This window comes from Panicum hallii, chromosome 5, assembly GCF_002211085.1.
Source record: "Panicum hallii strain FIL2 chromosome 5, PHallii_v3.1, whole genome shotgun sequence".
Lineage (NCBI taxonomy): Eukaryota > Viridiplantae > Streptophyta > Magnoliopsida > Poales > Poaceae > Panicum > Panicum hallii.
In genome coordinates, this window is record NC_038046.1 from 30,432,042 (window position 1) to 30,452,805 (window position 20,764).

The following is a 20,764-nucleotide window of genomic DNA, read 5'->3' on the forward strand; positions in this document are numbered from 1 at the left end:
TTACAACAAAATAGAGGACATCTTGCTAAGGTGATTTAACATTACATAGTCTAAAATTGAGTGCAAAAATGTACATTACATAGCCAGGTTGTACTGCAATCTAGCTATATGTGACTTGGAAGGGACAGTCTTCTTCCCAAAAGAAGTGTAGATGTCCTGTAAAAGTTGTATGGAAGATACATTAGTAATGCAATTAAGGAAAAAGGTTCTTAAAATTATTTAACTATTTTTTTGGATTTTGTAGCTGTTGAGTTAGGAACGTACCTGGATATTAGGATACCTGCAATTTGTCACCGAAACAACACAGACATTATTATTAGCAAAATGGTTTTGTGAGTATGTGATTCATGTAATTAAATATGAATGAGCATATTGAAATACTTAGGAATTAGATGGAGAATGGTGAGTCCAAAAATTATTTAACTATTTTTTGGATTTTGTAGCTGTTGAGTTAGGAATGTACATGGATATTAGGATACCTGCAAAATTTGTCGCCGAAACAACTGACATTATTACTAGCAAAATGGTTTTGTGAGTATGTCATTCAATACTTAGGAATTAGATGGAGAATGGTGAGTCGTACGTCCATGGAGGTGGTTTGTACTAAGTTTGCATAATTTCTTTCTTGCTATCCTGGCGTTCGGCTAGCTGTTGGAAGTTCTTGACGTGAATATCATTTTTCTGACTTGAGACCAGTAGCTTTCCAAGGCAGGTGCAGTATTGTGCCAAGCTACTCTCATATGGTTTATACAAAATATTACTATTCGTGAGAGAAGCTGTAATAAAAGAGGATTCTGAATTCTGAATTGCATGGAGCTTCTAGTGCTCGGCATACACATCCAGAATACAAATATCCAAATCAAATATCCAAATCACAGCACCTGAGGTAAGGGCAATGAAGATTTTCCTTTCAAATAGGAGCTCTCCAGTTTGATGCCTGTAAAAAAGGTGCAACACCACTTGTGTCCGTACAGCTTACAATTAAACTGTATGACACATGCAAGGTCAAGATGCTTTTGGGTGAAGCAAAGAACCTAGATACTTCTTGAAGGGAATTTATACGGGAGAGAAGGTAGATGTTTTCAATGCTTTCTCACTTGGAGCGGGGCTGCTATTTACTGACATTATCAGCTATTGTTTTGTCAGTCGAATTAGAAAGGATATATTTCTTTCCTTTGTGTTCATATTTGAATAGGGGCTACTGAAGCTGCATGAGAGAGAGGATCTGGATTCTTCTTGAGGAGAGTTTGCACATGAGAGGGGATAGATTTTTTTTAATGCCTTCACACTTGGTATGGGGATGGTCTTCATTAACTGACATTGCAGTGTACGTTTTTGTCTGTTGGGAGAGGTTATAGTCAAAACCATGTGCAGTAGAGAGAAAAGGTCAAAAGGAAGGATTCATGAGTAATGAGTTCACATGGGTAGAGAGGCATTAATTTTTTAATCAATTCCTTTCAATTGTGGGCAATACTTTTCACATGCATGGTATAGGTTTGAACGATGTTTCAAGAGTCATGAAGTAGTAGTAATGGTAGTGCATAATTTGGTAATCATGTAATGCTACTAAACGAATTGTTCGAAACATCCCCATCCTAAAAGTCCAATCACTCCCGAAGTCCCAATTCAAAGGATGAGGCAGCATTACTAAAGTTCTCTTCCTTTGGTAAAGAGTTACCTGAATAATGCGTCTATTGTATTGTTTAAGAATGGAGCCTGCACTCTGATGTTTCTTCTTTCTCTTCCTTAACCGGATATCAATTCTACATGAGTGCAGGCAGTTTTAAGCCCTCAGTTAATACTATGAAGGTTTGTGATGTTTTACCTTGGCAAAATTGGTTCATTAGTATTAAGATATATTATAAAGTATCATCAAAACATAAATGAATAGTTTAAAAGACAGCGAATAGCTTAAGTTTTGAACAACAAATTGAACAGTAAATTTAAAAACGAAGGAAAAAAGGACAGAAGTGCTACTCAAATTCTGGCTGCAAGTCCTGCAACATGCTCTAATTTCCAATTCAATGTACTTTTATGTGGAGAATAGAAATATTGAATGGGCCAACTGTGCAACACGATAAAACCCAAGCTTTCAAGACCTGGGCAACCAGAGTTGAGCTTCTCCACCATGAATGGATTCTTGAATCTCGTTAACTCTAGATGCAGTTAGCTTATTTGGGAATAATGATATTGGAACGTTTAATAATTTAAAATCATATGAGCTCTTAGTATGCAACCATATAGTTATATAAGCTCTCCCTATAAATATTTTATAGATCTGAAGAACACCAAGCCTAGACCATCTTACATCCATATCACAAGCTACGTTGATGTCATTTGATATAAAAGAACACAACAATATTTTTTCTAAAGGAAAAGGCAAAAAAAAGTAGTAGCAGTTAATGGTCCTACATAGATATGCATGGAGTAAGTAGAACTTACCAAGCTAAAGGTGTTCCAGATATACTCCAGTTAGCAGGGCTGAGACCAATATGAATTTTGTTTCTGCCATATTCAGTAGAAGGCATTATTAATATTTTTTTGTCTAATCTTTGCAAGTGTTGGCTATCTGTGTGCATTTAGTTAAGTATACAGTCATTCAAGTTTGATACTAAGGACCTACGAATGTCAGTGGCTATACTTATATGGCAAATGCGTACAGTAAATTCAATTCCAAGATTAGAAATAATGGTAAAAAATATAAGCAAGAAAAGATAACGCTCTTAACTGTATTTACAACTTTGGAATAGGTGGTTTGTTGCAGACACCGTGTCCTACAGCAAACTTAGCAAGCAAATTTTAATGTAGGATTGAACAAAACAGATGAGGTTCATGAAACTGGAATCATACAAATCTCAATTCCATCCGCACCTGCGGAAAAAATTCAGCTTCTATTCAGATTGGGCTGCACCAGCAAATCCAGATTTCACATCATCTGTTTTACAGAGGGTACAGATCCAATGGTGGAAAACATCAGGTAAGAGGATAAATCTTTGGAAAATTGCTAAAGAGAAAAAGGAAGAAGGCACCATGAGAAGCCCCATATCAAATCGAGATTGAAATCAAAGAAAGAAAGAAATCAAATCTTAAGGCATGGCCACGTATTCAACAGGCAAATCGAGCTAATCAACATATGTGCTCAGAAATATTGTACAGCTAAGTTGCAAACGCTGCAAGGAAGAAGACAAAGAAGGAAGAGGGGACATGAAGCAAGCAGCGACAGTATCGTTAGATCAATTGGAAAAATACAAAACCAATCTGAATGTGAAGATGCCGTTATAAAGAAGAGAACATAGAAGAAAGAGAGGGGGGAGGAAGTGCTGCATGAGCAGAAACAAAATCGAAAGGGCGAAAACTCGATCTAAGCGTCCAATGATACGGGCATGAAGCATACTTTGTAAACCCGGGCGAGCCTAGCGCCGAAATCAATGTTCGAGCACACAGGAGCAGCCAAAGAACGGAACCACCAACAAATCACAGAAAAAAGTGAAAGAAGGAAATAAAGGAGAAAGGGACAGTAGTAGAAAGGAAGAGGAAGAGCTTATCTTAGAGCCAGATGAAGCCAGCGGGCTCCCGTGGACCACCCGCTCGCCGTGGTTGTTGGCCACGTAGGGCGCGGAGGCGGCGGCGGCAGATGGTGGAGGGGTGTAGGAGAACATGACTCGTGAGGCGGGCACGGCCGCGGCAGGGGCGGCGCGGGATGAGGAGCATGTTTGGGTTGCTAGGAAGGCGCCACGCCTTAAGATTAGCATGGTGCCATAAGTGCGGCGTTCAAATCGAACGCCGCAAGTGCGGCATGAAAATTATATGGCATGTTGATGGAATCATGTCTAAAAAAGTGTGGCTGCCTAAGTTTAGCCATTCATCAAACACATGCCTCCGGTGGTGTGGCGCGTCTAAGGTTAGGCTACGACGAGTTAGGCAACGAACCAAACGCACCTCAGAACACACAGCTGTGGGAGGCGTGGAACTCTTTGCGGCCTGCCCGTCACGGCAGCGGCGCACGGAGAGAATAGACCCAATTCGTGGACCCTGGTGGTTACCGTGCCACCAGTTGATGTATGCATAGAATGTGCCTTTAATATTAGAGTTCTGTATTTTAGCCCTAGTGCTAGTTCTTGTATTGTATCACTATTTGTACCATGGTAATATAAATATAATGCTAGCTGTTGGTATGTGGAGAAAATCAAAGACATAGCTGTTGCAAACTAGTTGTTGGGAATATAGACAAATGCAAGACAGCTATTGCAAACTAGCTGTTGGCGATATAGATAAAAGCAAAACATAGCTGTTGCAAACTAGCTGTTGGAATACATTGGAATACAGACAAAAGCAAGTCATAGCTGTTGAAAAGTAGTCGTTGGGATAAAATCACCTACAAATATGAGCTGCAGTTCAGTAACAACACTTACATTCATTTCCTTTACTTCTCTTCTCAGCAGACCAACCAAGCTCCAAAAAGAAAGATGTCTATTGCGTCACAAGATAACTCTAGCCATTCTGATGAGTCACAAGATCACTCTAATCATTCTGATGAGTCTATCTCTAGTGAGAAGCTTGAAAAGATGATGTGGGAAGAAATTAAGGACACTATTGAGGCTCAACTACAAGCTCATCTTGAAGGTCAACTTGAAGCGATTGCAGGCAAGACTAGCTGGTACCTCTAATCAAAGTGGGCGCAACAAATGGAGGTACATAAATAGAGATCACGAAAGAAGACCATAACATGTTGTTTGCTAAATATTTTTCAAGCAATCCTTTATACACCGATAATCAGTTCCGTAGAAGATTTCGCATGAGGAAGTATTTATTTTTGCGCATTGTAGAAACTCTTGTTGTTTGGTCTCCTTTTTTCGTCTCAGAAGAGATGCCTTTGGCAAGGTGGGTCTATCACCATTGCAGAAATGCACTGCTGCAATTCGAATGTTGGCATATGGAACACCGGCTGATCTTATGGATGAGTCTTTTGGTATAGCTGAAAGCATGGTAATGGAATGCATGATCTATTTTGTTCAAGGTGTGAGGCATATTTATGGACAACGCTATCTTCGCAGGCCTACTGAAGAGGATATTCAACGTTTACTTCAGTTTGGAGAGATACATGGATTTCCAGGTATGTTGGGCAGTGTTGATTGCATGCATTAGAAATGGCAAAATTGCCCAGTTGCATGGAAGTCACAATTCACCCGTGGTGATTATGGAGTCCCTTCATGCTTGAAGCAATTGCATCTGCTGACAATTGGATTTGGCATGCATTTTTTGTGATGCCGGTTCAAACAACAACATCAATGTGTTGGATCAGTCCACTGATGTGGTACAAGGAAGAGCACCTACCGTTCAGTTTAGTGTTAATGAGAACAATTACAACATGGGATATTATCTAACTGATGGTATTTATCCTGAGTGGTCAGCATTCGCCAAATCAATCACTAGGCCCCAAAGTCAGAAGCATAAATTGTATGCGCAGCGTCAAGAATCAGCAAGAAAAGATGTCGAGCGAGCTTTTGGGGTTTTACAGAAATGTTGGACCATAATACATCGACAGCACGTCTTTAGGAAAGGCAAGAGCTTGCCGATATAATGTATGCATGTATTATTTTGCATAACATGATCGTTGAGGATGAGAAGGGCTCTTATGTGATACCTGATGATAATACATATGAACAAGGGCAATTTTCTGCTCAAATAACAGAGCTTGATTAGGGACCGATCTGTGGATTCACAGAGGTCTTAAAAAAATAGGGATATTCGTGATCGAGCAACCCATCGGCATCTCAAGCAAGATCTGATTGAGCAAATGTGGCAGAGATTTGGTAGTCAGCAACAATATTAGAGTTTATTAGCATATATGAACCTTGTACTTTTGTAGTTTAATTTTCCTGCAGTAATCCAATTTAGAGTATATACATGTTTGCTTCAAATTACTTGTATTTGTAACTGAGATATATTCTCCTGAAATCATCTAAATAATGTTGGCAGCCATGTGATGAAATTCACGAATCACTACTCAGTAAAATAAAAACAAATATTTTAACAGCCACTTGCACAAGCAGGGAAAGGATTTACCGATGGTCCACCGACATGCTGATCTGCACAGGCTTGTCGCATGATCCACTCGTACATTCGTCAATCGACACCTCCTGCGCTGCCCTCCTCCATTTTTCAATGTTGCAGTTGCGACTCCGTCAGATCCGCTCCACACGAGGGACCTGCTTGGATCTGCTTGGCCCCTGTCTCTGCTGTCAGCTTAGAGGTGGAAGATGTCGAGGACGCCGACGTCTCTTTCGTAACCGCCTTGGCCCGGCCCCCTGACCCTCCTCCATGCCTTCCACAGAGTCCTCGTCTGCCATGCGCTGCCGATCGGAGGAAGGGATCTAGGGAGACGCGAACCACGAAGTAAGTCGTGGGATTGAGAAAGATAATTCGCTAGCCTAGATTAGATGGAGAAATCTTATATGATTTTGTGGCGGCGGAGGCAGTGGCGGCGAGGCCGTGCGCTTTGCAAGCATGAGGACGAGGAAAGCTCTCGGCTCTCGCGGGTAGAGTCATGGGAGGTTGGAGAAGGATTTTTTTATCTCAGCTAGACCCACCTTGTTTACCGCTCCAAAACGTAATCATTATGGAGTTTCACTTAACTTATTTACTGCTTGGGTGGGTCCTATCCTTGCTTACCACTTCAACAATATACATTGCTCATGCCCTTAAGCGTCTCCGTAAGAGGCTCCCAATTGTAAGAGGCTCCCCATTGTACATACCCTAAAACTCTGAATAACCGAAATTTCGAAAAAGTTGAGACCCGTGCTGGCCGTGACAGTGAGCGAGGCAGATACTTTCGTCTCCCGTCTGCTGGCTTCCCTCGTGGCGTGATTGGTTTTCGTAGCAACACGGAGCCTGGCTCACACCACGCATGCAGGCCCCGGCTGGCCAGGCTCACCAGATACGACAGCCTTCTATTTGGTTGATGTATGCATGTAGCCAGGCTGAGGTGAGAACGTGTTCGGTTGCCTATTCTGCTTGCACGGATTAGCTTTTTTCTCTCTGCACCCTCACCCAAACACACCTACCCGCACGAAGCCAGCCAGGACCGGGAGAAACGAGGAAAAACTCGGCATCCCCGGAGCCAGGCTCACAGATTGTATTTGCACCGCACGAACCAGGCTGAATGCCTGATGCAAGCAACCAATCACACGTATGCTGCATCTGGCGGGCCTGGATGGCCTGGATGCGAGCAACCAATCGCCCTAAAACCCACCAACCCGCATATCCGAGTTTCCTCCGACTCACAGCCAGCACGGCCTCCCAACTCTCCAGTCTAGACTCCACAGAGCCGGAGTTGCGACGGGCATGAGCTCCGCGGCGGCGGCGATGACGGGGGCGGGGAAGGTGGTGTGCGTCACCGGCGCGTCGGGGTACATCGCGTCCTGGATCGTCAAGCTGCTTCTCGCCCGCGGATACACCGTCCGTGCCACCGTGCGGGACACCGGTTCGCGCCCCGACCTGTCCTCCCTCCCCTTACTTCCCCTCGCTGCCGTTGGTGTCTGGTTGCGCTGGTTACATTTGGGGATCGATTATTTGTGTGCGAGACCAGATGTTGGATGCCAGTAAATTTGGGATTTGGGGTCGTAGATTTGGTGCTATTGTGCTTCCACCCTCTAGTCCCCTTTGTCCGAGCATCCCGAAATCTGCATTAGGCTTGAACACTGATAAATACTGCTAACTTTCAAGTCGCTTAGTAATCTTTTATTGTTCCCATCAGTCAGCTACAAGAATCGAATTTTGGTTCTTCAGCTCTCCGGGGTTCACTTCCTCAAGAGAATTTCGACTCACCCGAGCTAGTGATGGCAGGAAATGATTATTGACTGTTTATATTTTAGAAACAAGAGGGCATGGCCCCAGTTCCATTTAATTACGGTAGCAGAAAATGAAACCGCAAAGATGATTCACTGTTTTCATTTTTTATTAAAAAATCAATAGCACTCTGTATCCCAAACGTCTCACACCTCCAAAAGGGAGATATAACTCCCTCTTTGGACAATAGGAACAGTGTAGGATGTAGGAACTCTTTGCATCCTATGGATCCCTTAGGAACTGTTGGTGATCCATTTCCTGAAACTGTTTTGATTAGTTCAGTTCTTGTATTTAGCTAACAGGTAACTCTTAGTTTGTTAGTTGGTTAGATGTGTCTTAACAGCCTTGTATAAATGTAAACCACATACATCAATCGATTCATGCTGTGTCAGTCCTTCTTAACTCCTTCATGGTATCAGTTTAGTTTTCTCGATACGCAAATTCCGGGCTGCGCTCTCCTCTCGCTCACCATGGCCTCCTGCTCCTCCTTCTCCTCCTGGTCCTCCCCAGCATCTGGATCCTCCTCTTCCGCTCCTCGGAGCTCGACATGCCTCAGATCATCACGCACCCTGCTCCGGCTTCTCAAGTTCAGCTGATCAACATCAAGACTTACGTTCCCATGGTCCTCGACCTTGATGAGGTGAACTATGGCCAATGGCGTCTCTGCTTCCTCGTCATCTTCACCAAGTTTGGCTTGTTCGACCACATCAACAGCTCTGACACTGAAGGCACCTCTGAGTGGCTAGTGCTGTTGCAGAATGTGTTTGGCTATGCCAGCTACTTGTTGAGTTTGGTTGCAAAGTTGACATGGCTACAATTGTGTATTGTGACAATGTCTCTGCAGTTTACATGGCAAGTAATCTAGTACATCACAAAGCACCAAGCATATTGAGTTGGACATTCACTTTGTCGGGGAATGAGGTGCTCTTGGTCAATTCAGAGTTACTTGTTTACCAACCGATCTAATTTGCACACATTATGACAAACGGGCTATCCACAAAGGTCTTTGAACAATTACGGTCCAGTCTGTGTGTTTGGGCAAGGGAGATGTGCAAACTGCAGCAGGGTGTTGATGATCCATTGCTTGTAACTGTTTTGACTTTTAACTAGCTCAGTCCTTATATTTAGCTAACTGATAGCTGTTAGTTTGTTAGTTGATTAGATGTGGCTAACAGCCTTGTATAAATGTAAACCACACACATTAACACAGTTCATGTTGTGCCAGTCCTCCTGAACCTTCTTCAGGAACAAAGGAATGGCAGGAACATTAGAGGATTTTGAATATGTTGTCCTAGGGTCCAACCTCATTTCCACTCTCTTCCATTTCATGTGTTTTTCCTACTCCCCTTCCAAGTGTCTGTGTTCACAATTTCTGCAACTTCACAGTTCTCTGTTTTGCACTTGCATTGCACTGCTACCTCCTACCAAACTCTTTGTATTTCCCCCTTATTTCTGAGCTTTTTTCCCACTGCATTTCATAGGTGACCTAATTATTTGATAATCTTACCTTTGAGATACAGTAACGTTCTTACCTTAACTTTTCAGCTGACCCAAAAAAAACATTGCACCTGACTGCGTTCGATGGAGCTAAGGATAGGCTGCACTTCTTTAAAGCAAGTCTGCTAGAAGAGGGCTCTTTTGATGCTGCAGTTGATGGCTGTGAAACTGTGTTCCATACTGCTTCTCCCTTTTATCACAATGTCAAGGATCCTAAGGTTTGTATTAGGACACTTGATGGAAACAACAGATGCCCTATGCTTTTAGGTTTATCATGTATTCCCTCCATTTTTCTTATTATAAGGCTTATAGGATTTAGAAAAGTTTTCAGAAGTATACTTTGACCATCAATTACTCTTATAATATATCATTAATTGCTACAAAATCAATTCATATTAAAAGATATTTGAATCTATTGATACAATTTGAATAATACGCCTTATATTTTGTAAGGGCCAGAGTAGTTTCATTTTTCCCTTGAAGATTAATGGTATCTTGAGACAAAGCCATGTATATTTAGCTTCTGTACTTCACTTCAACTTATTATCGTTCTTCTGCCCCTAGGAACTAACATGTACTTCAGGTTTCTGCAACCAGCCATTTCCTTGGTTGATATGTTGGGGGCATTGTAGTCCAGTGTGCACTTCTCTTAGTATTTCTTTCTTAGTAACTGATTTGGCTATGGGCTCGAGCAAATTGCCTCAATGCCACTGAAAATTATGACTTCCCTCATTGCGATTTAAATTTTCCAATTCCCTTCACTGCCACTACATCAAGTTTCTATTCCCTTAGTTGCCACTTCCATTACTAGCTGTTAAGTTGCTCCCACTGACCAGATGGGCCCACACACGTGGAGAGCCACCGCTGTCTGTTTCCAATACTTAAAACTGCACTCCTCCAATAATGAACCCACCCACCGCTGGCCTTATCTCATAGCCACGGAAGCAGCTGGTTCACCCGAATTGTACTCCACCAAATCCATTAGCTGGAGAGAGTCGTCGGCGCATGAGCAAGTTTGCCAGGACGGAAGACCATCACGCGAGCAAGGAGGGGGAGAAGGGGCTAGGCCGAGCGCACGGGTTCAGGCTGGGCGTCGAGGGCGAGGGTGCCTGGCCGAGCTCACAGGCGCGGAGGGAGTCGCTGGCACGCGGGCGAGTGGCCGGGTGTCGTGCCTCAGGGCGGGCGGATGCCGTGCGGCCGGCACACGCAGCTAGCCGGTAGCCTGGGCCGTATGGACCTCGTTGACACTACCTGTAGAGCCAACCGGTAAACTGGAGCTTGTGCATGGTGCCTAGGTGGGCGATGAGCTCGGGCTCTCCGGGATGCTCGGGTGGTGCCAAGCGGAGCTTGCTTTCTCTTTCCTTTCCCCTTTCTTCTTAATCTTCCTACAGATGATGATGGATGATGATTTGATATGTGAATCCGGGCGGTGAGCACTGAGCAGGACAAGAATCTGTGACGTATGTGATTTATGGAAACATTTCTTGCTGTGATTTGCATTTCATAGACTATGCAATTAAACAATGATGAGAGGAACATAAGATCAGAATTTTTTTGGTGTGATTTCTTTTCTGTTTTTTTATTAGGTGTACATAAGATCAGAATTGCTCCAATTGTTCGTACGATCTGAAGTCTGTTCCACTTGCTGTCCGTAGTAATAGCATTGAAGGAAGATATGTTATAAGGGCAAACTTGTCATTTCACTTGCCACTTAACTCTCTTCTAACGTTCGGGTAATGGAAATGGCATAGGAGGGATGTGAATTTTTATTTAGTGGCACACAAGGGAACCTAAGAATTTTGATGGCATTGAGGGAATTCACTCCTCTTTTTAATCCCAAAGTTCTTCTTGGGACCTTTTCACTGACCATACCAATACCCGATCCTGCTTATTTATTCCATAGTTTGCAAGCCCTACTCTTTTTTTCCCCAATAAGTCCAAAACCCCAAAAGTAAATAAGTCCAAAGGATTCGAACAGAGAAGTTATTAATTTCAAAACAGGATTTACAGTTTTTGAACAGACCAAATGCTTAACAATAACAAGTGAGGTGCTCAACAGTTTATCTAGTGATATCACCTTGCTGGATGTGGATCTACATATCAAATTTTAACTTCGCTAAGAATTTGAAATTTTCTAGTTATCTAAGGAGTTATATTTGTTTGTTTTATGTGTCATTCAGGCTGAGTTACTTGACCCAGCAGTTAAGGGAACACTCAATGTTCTTGGTTCATGCAAGAAAGCTTCTATTAAAAAGGTTGTTGTAACATCATCCATTGCTGCTGTTGCCTACAATGGGAAGCCAAGAACTCCTGAAGTTATAGTTGATGAGACATGGTTTTCTGATCCACAAATTTGTGAAAAGAATCAGGTATTGTACCACCGTTCTGCCATAAATAATTATTTCTTCGCATACCTTCTATGTAGGTATATTACTTTAGTAGTGTTTTAGTTGTTTAGCACACATGGTGGAGTGGCAACTATCATGATACATGGTTCTGATTCTGGTTCCTCTGCATGTCTCAATGTCTGCCAGTCTGCTTGCATTCCAATTCCCCGCTTTGTTTACTTTCGTATTGGCTTTCTTTTCTCTTAGAAATATGTCTACCTGAAGATTTTGCTCAATCAAAAGTGATTTAAATGGTATTTCAATGTTTGCTTTTATTCGGGTTACATGCCCATCGCACTTTGTATATCGTGCAAGACACCTTCGCCAGGAACTGCATCATTTTGTTTCTTATGATAAAGGGTGATGGCTTCATTGTGTTTAGTGTTGGAGCTTGTTACTTTTCTTAGTTCAGCCTATTATTTAGGTTGAGGCTGCAAGATGCATAATGCTTGGTTCATACTAGTTGCATAAAATTCACTTAATATCTTGCTCTATATGTATTCTGATTAGGTTTGGCTTCAGAGTTTGGTCATATTATGTGATAGGTGATAAGACACAAAATTGTGCAGAGACTACAGTTTCTGGTGAATGTCGAAGTGGACTTCTTTACTGATCCACTTAACTGATGCTGCTCTTGTCATTAGCATTAAATATTTTCTGGTGAATGTTGAAGTGGACTTCTTTACTGATCCACTTAATTGATGCCGCTGTTGTCATTAGTAAATTGCAGCCCAAATCCTGTCTTCAGTAATAGTTAACATTTCTGCCTTAGGGTGAGTTCTTCCAACATTTGTTAATCTGATTTTGCATGTGAACATTGCAGCAGAGTTTGATTGCTTTGTTTCATTGTCCTATATCAATGATCTCAGGCTGTTTTACCATTTGTTATCATTTTTCTTGTCTAATTGTTCATTCTTTGGCAGCAATGGTATGTTGTGTCCAAGACGCTTGCAGAGGAGGCTGCTTGGAAGTTCTCTAGGGATAACGGATTGGAAATTGTTACGATAAACCCAGCAATGGTTATTGGATCCCTGTTGCAGCCTACACTAAATACTAGTGCTGAAGCAATCCTTAAGCTAATCAATGGTATGTTGCTTGACCAACTAATTTTTAAACTCTTGCAGCCACAGTCGTTCTTGATTCGTTATGTGTTATAAAATATCCGTAACGACAGTAGCTACACTTGCATCCATTATAAATTGTGTATTTGAGCTCAGGAATTTAGTTCCTTCCTGTTTCTGCAAGTACTGGATGCATGGAAAAATTTACTGTTAAGTCTACCATAATAATCATGTTTCTAAGGGTGCAGGTCAAATACACATATAACCTCATTATCCTCCAAAGCTACATGAATGTGTGGATATCATCAGTCTATAAGATTTTACTCCCAGATCAACAGCTTGGACTGTGCTACCCCTTATCTCAACGGCTCTATAAGTTTCTAGTGCCGTGGCATTATCATACTTGCTTACGACTACTGTTTCACATATGACACTACTGTTCTGACATTATTTTGTTGTCAATTTCTGGACAGCTGTTTACTGTCTTTTATTTCACATGAGTGTTAAAAACATATATGCATCTAGCTGTGAGGGTGTTTTGGGTGATTTATGAAAAATCTGAAGAGAGTATATGCTTATGGCTGAAAACGAACAACAGAGTAACAGAGTATTCTCTAAGTATCAACTACACTGTGTTTCTTCTTTTCTATCAACATCAAATTTGAGAGATTAATGCAAATACTTCCCATCTTATTACAGGGTCATCGTCTACATATCCCAATTTCAGCTTTGGATGGGTGAATGTTAAAGATGTTGCACTGGCACATATCCTTGCATATGAAGTTCCCTCAGCAAATGGAAGATATTGCATGGTCGAAAGAGTTGTTCACTACTCAGAAGTTGTCAACATCATACGCAAGATGTATCCTACAATTCCTCTTGCAGACAAGTAAGTTAACATGCATTGAAACATTATCAAATGTGATGCCTCCTGGATTCACAATTATCTAATACAATATTTTTTACATATATGCTTTGTTTGGAGGTGGTTGGTCACGAAAATAGTGGTACCATCCAGCCAGGGTTCAAATCAAGGTTGCACCAAAAAAAAAAAAAAAACTCGTTGTGCCTCCCTAAAAAAATGTGGTATGGTGCCGGCCTGTGCTAACAGTGCGGTCCTACCATGGAGGTACTGGCAGTGGGCGCTAGCCAATGACTGTCAGCACTGTCAGGGTTCCATATTCCTTAATGAGCATTTAAATGTTAGGATCGACAAACTGCTGCTTGCAGTATTAGTTTGCAGAATAAGTAAGAAACTAGGATCGACAAACTGCTGCTTGCAGTATTAGTTTGCAGAATAAGTAAGAAACTAAGTGTGCACTCCTCTGCAGATGTGCAGATGACAAACCATTTGTCCCAACGTACCAGGTATCAAAGGAGAAAATAAGAAGCTTAGGCATCGAGTTGATTCCACTGGAGATGAGCATCAAGGAGACCATCGAGAGCTTAAAAGAGAAGGGATTTGTTAGTTTTGACTCTAGCAATCTGTGAAAGAAAGCAAAAGCTTGATATTGCAAGATCAGTGGTCTGTACCAGACTTTGCAGTTCACATGATTGTATGGTACGCCTAGTAGTAGCGTGGCCTGTAACAGTAAGGTGACCTGAAATAAACGGGGCATTCTGTAGTATTTGGACTTGTTATATTTTTCGTAGGCCAGAGGCATGATATAATGATATATGATCTTTGCTCAGAAAATCCGGTTTGCTCCATGTTGGAAATCAATTTAGACACAATGCAAAGTGACAAAACTCTCTGAACAACCGGAACAATGGGTAGATAATATTTCGATGTTAAGATTGTGATATTATGCTAGCAGATTCATGCTTTGAAGGAGACCACAAATCAAATGTGTGACCTTTCTCAACCGATAACTTTGGGCAATCTTCACCATGTCAATCCTTTACTTTATTGAACCATGCTTTGCAATGTCTTGTTCTGGTTGTGGCTATGTGCAGTGTTGATGTTGGGAAATACTATTTTACTAGCACGCATGCCCATGCGTCGGTACGGGAAAACTAATGGATGACATTGTGAGCAGCATCTGTAAACTATCTTATAAACACATTGCGAGTGCTCATCGTCCTATTTTCTTTCTTAGCTAGTAATATTTTTTATCTCGTCTCGCTATGCATTTAAATACATTTTAATGCAAAGAATTAGTTATACAAGTCAATACCAATTCTAAAGAGTATACTGGAATAAATATAAAAACACAGAACACAGGGGATACTTGGACTTACAAATCGATCTATCAATCGTCTTAAAGTACAAGATCTATAATAGAAGATAATAATTTCTGCCAATTTCGTGCCCCTGCATCCGAGAAATGATTAAAAAAATGATGCAATATCAAATGCAATGCTAAAGTAATTCATGCATTTGGCTTTGCTGTGGCTTGAAGCATGTGATTGTTAGTTTCAAATGCACATCGATTACACGGAATTGCACTCATGTAGCCCCCATGAGAGAACAATGGCTAATGCATACATATGTGATGTGTGATTTTTCATAGAGAAGGCTAGATTAACAACTCACGTAGCTGGATATGCATAGGAGTGACAAAAAAGCAAGATAGATTATTATGTAACCTCCTATCAAACTGCAATAAAACTTTTGATTTGTTTATTATTGGCTGAGTTATGCTGGAAAAGGCAGATGCAGAAGGCTGTGCGCGAGGACTAAAATGTAATTTTTATTTACCGTCCTTGGTCCGGCTTGTGGCGCTTGGCGCGGTCGAGTGGCATGGTGGCAAGCGCCGGGCTGCCTGGACTGCGGCGCTTGGTGCACTACCAGAAAACAGAGATTCGGTGCGGGCGAGTGCATGGCTCGGCGGCCAGCGCTCGGCCACCTGGACTGCGGCGCTCGGTGCACTACCAGAAAACGGAGATTTCGTAAGAGGAGATCTATCATGAGAGTAATTGACAACCCTCATAAAAATCTTTATTTTTGTGAAGGTGATAAAAAACTCTCACAAAATATTATTCTCGTGCCACCGAAATTAGACCAAAGCTATTTGGCAATTGTTTTGCTTTGAGAGGACGAATAGGACGTGCATGCATCATGATCATACATGAAAATTGAATTGAATTAAATTTTGTCATGGGTTTATAAGGGAGTAAGTTGCACGTTTAAGCACTCACTCAAGGGCTATCCAGAAATCTATCTTTTTCTGCCATATCTAAATAGAGGAATTAATTAGACTTAGAAAATGACATTATCTGAAGAGAAGCTCAACAGGGAAGTCGCTTCAAATTTTGTCCCCTTTCTGCTGCTAAATTTTGAGAATTTTTGGATCAGTACTCAGTGGGCAACACTAGAAACTTCCACACCTTAGTCTTTCTAACTATTTTGAGCACTTCTGTCATCTAAATTTTTCGACTCTCTTAGAGAAGTCTTCTGCAGAAGTGTTCAATACAAAACTTGTTGCAAACTTGATCCAGCACCTACCGTACAAATTTGGTAATTTGTAGTCAAGTAAATCTTCCCTTGGGACCAAACCACTAGCTGGCTGTCCACTGTAATTTCTAGGTAGACAGCAAGAGAAATATTTAAAGAAATGATCATCTTAGAGCCTTATCTAGCCAATATTTTGAATACAAATTTGGTGAAGTGTGAGAATTTTTGGATTACTCAATTTGGAGTTATGGAGTTTTGAAGTCGCTTCCAGAAATATTGGACTTCTATTATCCAGTTCATACCCTACAACAGGATTTTGTCAAAATTGTTACCCTTGAAGATGATTCTTCTGGGCAATGAGTTGAATACTAAAGTTTTAGAGAGTTGCCTGAACTACTCACTAAAAAAATCATCACCATTAGGCTTTTGTATACAGAGTTATAGGCAAAATACTATAGCTCGGTCTGCTAAAAAACCGCCAAAACATAGAAGCAGTGGAAGATGTAGTCGAAAGGGTGGAAGATGTAGTCATAGAAGTCGGAGATGTAGTTGAAGCAGTCGGAAATGTAGTCGATGTAGTCGGGAATGCATACTATGTAGCCGAAGATGTAGTCTTAAAAGACGGAGAAGTAATTGAAGCAATCATTGGCGTAGTTGTAGTAGTGAGAGATATCGATAAAGCAGTCGGTAATATAGTTGAAGTGATGAAGATGTAGTCGTAATAGTCGAAGATGCAGCCTAAGTAGTCAAAGATGTAGTCGCTCTAGTCGGAGGTGTAACTGAAGAAGATGGAGATGTCGTTGTAGTAGTCGGAGATATAGTTGAAGCAGTCGAAATAGTGAAAGATGGAGTATAGTTGAAGATGTAGACGTAGCAGTTGAAGGTGTAACTGAAGTAGTCGGAGACGTAGTCGCAGTAGTCAGGGATAGAGTGGATGCAGTCGGAGATGCAGTCCAGGTAGTCAAAGATGCAATATAGTCGAAGATGTAGTCATAGTAGTTGGAGGTACGATTGAAGCAGTCAAAAATATAGTCTTAGTAGTCATAGATATAGTTGAAGCAGTCGGAGATTCAGTCAAGGCAGTCAAAGATGCAGTGTAGTCGAGACTGTAGTCATAGTTGACGGAGGGATAATTGAAGCAGTCGGACATGTAATTGATGTAGTCGTTGATGTATTGAAGCAGTCGGTGATTTAGTCAAAGAAGCTGTATAATAGTCGATGTAGTCGGTGATGTAGCCAAAGTAGTTGATGATGTAATCATAGTAGTCGGGAATGTAGTCAAAATAGTTGCAGATGTAGTAGTTGGAGGTGTAGTTGAATACCAAAGTTGTAGACCACTAAATTTTCTAGTCACTGCCAAAATTTGAAAGGACTTGGATGAACAAACTGGAAGTTATGAATTTTCTTGCAACCAACAATATTCTGTCCATGGTTTATCTGTGAATCCTTAAGTTCTAAATCTTCCGCACTTAAGACACGCCTTCGTGGTATTGTGGATTCTCGAATTTATGAAAAATTTGCACATTGCAGATGGTTCATGGGATCCGCAACATCCCAAGCGGTTTTGGTGCTAGTGGTAGCAGACAACCGTAGCCGCCACCACCGCCCAACATGGCTGAATTAATGGCCGCGCAGACCGAGTTGCTCCGCCAGCTTGTTCAAGGGCAGCAAACATTTCATCAAGCAGCACCATCAACGAGGTGGCCGCAATGTCCACCAACCTCAGGTTGCGGGCTATCAAGAGCTCAATGAGGAAATAAAGGAGACAACGGATGTTAACTCGGACTCCCTAATGCCACTATCACGACTTCCGATGGAACTTAATTATCCCCAAACAAAGTGTCAGATTCTGAAGCACGACACCTGCAACATAGACTTAAGTGGATGGAAAATTACTTGCACATAATTCATTCCACGTGATAGAAGGCAAACCAGCAGTACTACTAACGCCAACACAGTCACAAAAGCAAGAACTCATTCGCCTATTCGAGAAAAGATGGACCATGCCAGATGCACCACACCCAAGAAAAGCTTAGTAGGTATGCTAGTAATGACATCCTTAGGTAACAAACAGCCTGGTCGTTTGAGCAACACAAATTGTTGCTTTAATTATGGGAGTTCTAGCCACTTTGCACGAGGATGCCCCCAGCCTAGGCAGCCAAATTAGGGGCAAGGTTCTAGCCAAAATAATAAGAACAAGAACAAAAGGCAGATTGATGAGGTCAGGCAAGGAAGGATCAATTTGACTACACTTGCTGATCTTCCAGAAGGTGCACCAGTGATGTCAGGTACATTCTCTATCCACAACAAGCCTGCAATTATATTATTTGATTCTGATGCATCCCATAGTTTCATTAGTGTAAAATTTGGTGCAAAAGTGGGCTTGGATTTTTGCCACACAAAAGGAGTAATTGCTTCCAACCAATTCATAAGGCGCGTACCGATCAAGTTCGGTAGTAAAACTATCCAAACCGACCTTATCCTTTTTGCACTTGAAGGCATGAACATTAATTTTGGGATGAATTGGATGGCTCTGCACAGGGTTATATTAGATATTTCTTCCCGAGCCGTGGAAATAAACTCACCTAGTCACGGAGCCACTACTCTTTGCCTACCTTCCCGGGAATGCATAAATTCTCGTGCTTTCACGATGGAAGGAGTCAAAGCAAAAGATATTCCAGTGGTGTGCGAGTATGCCGATATTTTTTCGGACGACTTGCCAGGAATGCCACCGGATACAGACATTGAATTCATTATCAAACTGCAGCCAGGCACTGCACCTATCTCAAAAACATTCTATAGAATTCCACCCAAGGAGTTGGCCGAATTGAAACTACAACTGTAGGAACTTTTAGATAAAGGTTTCATTCATCCTAGTGCATCACCTTGGGGTTGCCCAGCCCTATTTGTGAAGAAAAAGAATGATAGTTTGCGGCTGTGTGTGGACTACCGACCTCTCAATGCAGTGATAATCAAAAATGAATATCCACTTCCCCGCATTGACGTTCTCTTCGATCAATTAATGGGAGCTAGAGTCTTCTCAAAAATTGATCTTTGCTCTGGCTATCATCAGATCAAGATTCATCTATGTGATATCCCTAAGACTGCCTTTTCCACATGATACGGGCTATATGAATATCTGGTCATATCTTTCAGGTTCACAAATGCTCCTGCCTACTTCATGTATCTCATGAATTTGGTATTCATGGCTGAACTTGACAAGTTTATTTTGGTTTTTATTGATGACATCCTTATTTATTCCAAGAATAAGGAAGATCAAGCTAAGCACCTGCACATTGTTCTCCAGCGTCTTAGAGACCATCAGCTCTATGCTAAGTTTTCCAAGTGTGAATTCTGGCTGGATAGTGTAAATTTTTTGGGCCACACTATTTCCAGCGAAGGCATAGCCGTTGATCCTAGCAAAGTACAAGAAGTGATAGATTGGAAATCCCCCACCTCCGTCCATCAGATTTGCAGTTTTCTTGGTTTAGCTGGTTATTATCGCCGCTTTATTCCGGACTTCTCCATAATTGCTAAGCCTATGACTGAACTATTGAAGAAAGGAGTGAAGTTTGTGTGGAGCGAAAAATATGAAAAATCTTTCCACACTCTTCAGGAATGCCTGACTATAGCCCCAGTCTTAGCTCAACTCGATAACACCAAGCCATTCGATGTTTATTGTGACGTATCCGGCACTGGTCTTGGTTGTTTGCTTATGCAAGACAATCGAGTCATTGCCTATGCTTCACGAGCTCTTCGACCTCATGAGCAAAATTATCCAACATATGATCTCGAGCTAGCAGCTGTCATTCATGCTCTAAAGACACTATCTTATGGGCACTCATTGCGATATCTACACCGACCATAAAAGTCTCAAATATATCTTCACCCAAGCCGATCTGAATATGAGACAAAGAGGATGGTTGAAATTGATCAAAGATTATGATCTTGAGGTACACTATCATCTAGGAAAGGCTAATGTAGTCGCAGATGCGCTAAGCCGCAAGGCTCATTGCAATTACTTGTCAGCAGAATTCTATAATGGAACGTTATGTCATGAGATGGGGAAACTCAATTTGGAAATGATTCCCCAAGGCACTCTAAACCACATTTCCATTGAACCAACCCTCCACGATCAAATCATCATGGCACAATTACTTGATGAAGGTATTAAAATCATCAAGCAAAAACTCTCACAAGGAGAGGAGAAATATAAATATTTTCGCCAAGACAAGAATGGAGTTCTATGGTTTGAATCTCGTATAGTGGTTCCAAAGAATCATGAGCTCCGAAAATAAATTCTTGACGAGGCACATCTTTCCAAGTTCTCTATTCATCCGGGTAGTAGCAAAATGTACCAAGATCTTAGGCAAAACTTTTGGTGGACTAGAATGAAAAGGGAAATTGCCAAGTATATCTCGGAATGTGACACATGTTAGAGGGTTAAAGCTAGCCACTTGAAAGTAGTTGGTACACTTCAACCCTTGCCTATACCATCATGGAAATGAGAAGATATAAGTATGGATTTCATTGTTGGATCGCCCAACACCTCCCAAAAGTATGATTCCATATGG

The 20,764-nt window shown here is 41.6% G+C and overlaps 1 protein-coding gene and 1 long non-coding RNA gene across 10 annotated transcripts; one reads left to right on the forward strand and one right to left on the reverse strand.

The window, feature by feature from the left end:
* Nucleotides 1-6,551, reverse strand: LOC112892304. 8 transcript variants are annotated; one of them, XR_003228702.1, is made up of 5 exons: nt 2,872-6,551; nt 2,729-2,784; nt 2,443-2,505; nt 265-280; nt 1-156 (listed from the first exon to the last, which is right to left on the reverse strand). It is a non-coding gene; the product is annotated as an uncharacterized LOC112892304 (long non-coding RNA). The 8 variants fall into 8 exon arrangements; XR_003228700.1 differs by having other exon boundaries at nt 1-1,763; XR_003228701.1 differs by having other exon boundaries at nt 2,729-6,551.
* Nucleotides 6,552-7,160: 609 nt separating this feature from the next.
* LOC112893558 (cinnamoyl-CoA reductase 1-like) lies at nt 7,161-14,489 on the forward strand. 2 transcript variants are annotated; one of them, XM_025960956.1, is made up of 6 exons: nt 7,161-7,483; nt 9,394-9,563; nt 11,526-11,714; nt 12,656-12,818; nt 13,493-13,682; nt 14,162-14,489. In XM_025960956.1, the coding sequence occupies exons 1-6, from the start codon at nt 7,345-7,347 to the stop codon at nt 14,178-14,180; spliced, it is 870 nt and encodes a 289-aa protein (XP_025816741.1). In that variant the 5' UTR covers nt 7,161-7,344; the 3' UTR covers nt 14,181-14,489. The 2 variants fall into 2 exon arrangements, with proteins under 2 accessions (XP_025816741.1, XP_025816740.1); XM_025960955.1 differs by having other exon boundaries at nt 7,179-7,483; nt 14,125-14,489.
* Nucleotides 14,490-20,764: the final 6,275 nt, after the last annotated feature.

Bases quoted from the DNA above. Each gene is read 5' to 3' on its own strand.
- LOC112893558 (XM_025960955.1), top strand. From the start codon at position 7,345: ATGAGCTCCGCGGCGGCGGCGATGACGGGGGCGGGGAAGGTGGTGTGC. The intron at 9,564-11,525 runs GTTTGTATTAGG...TGTGTCATTCAG, and splicing joins ACAATGTCAAGGATCCTAAG to GCTGAGTTACTTGACCCAGC. The intron at 13,683-14,124 runs GTAAGTTAACAT...ACTCCTCTGCAG, and splicing joins ACAATTCCTCTTGCAGACAA to ATGTGCAGATGACAAACCAT.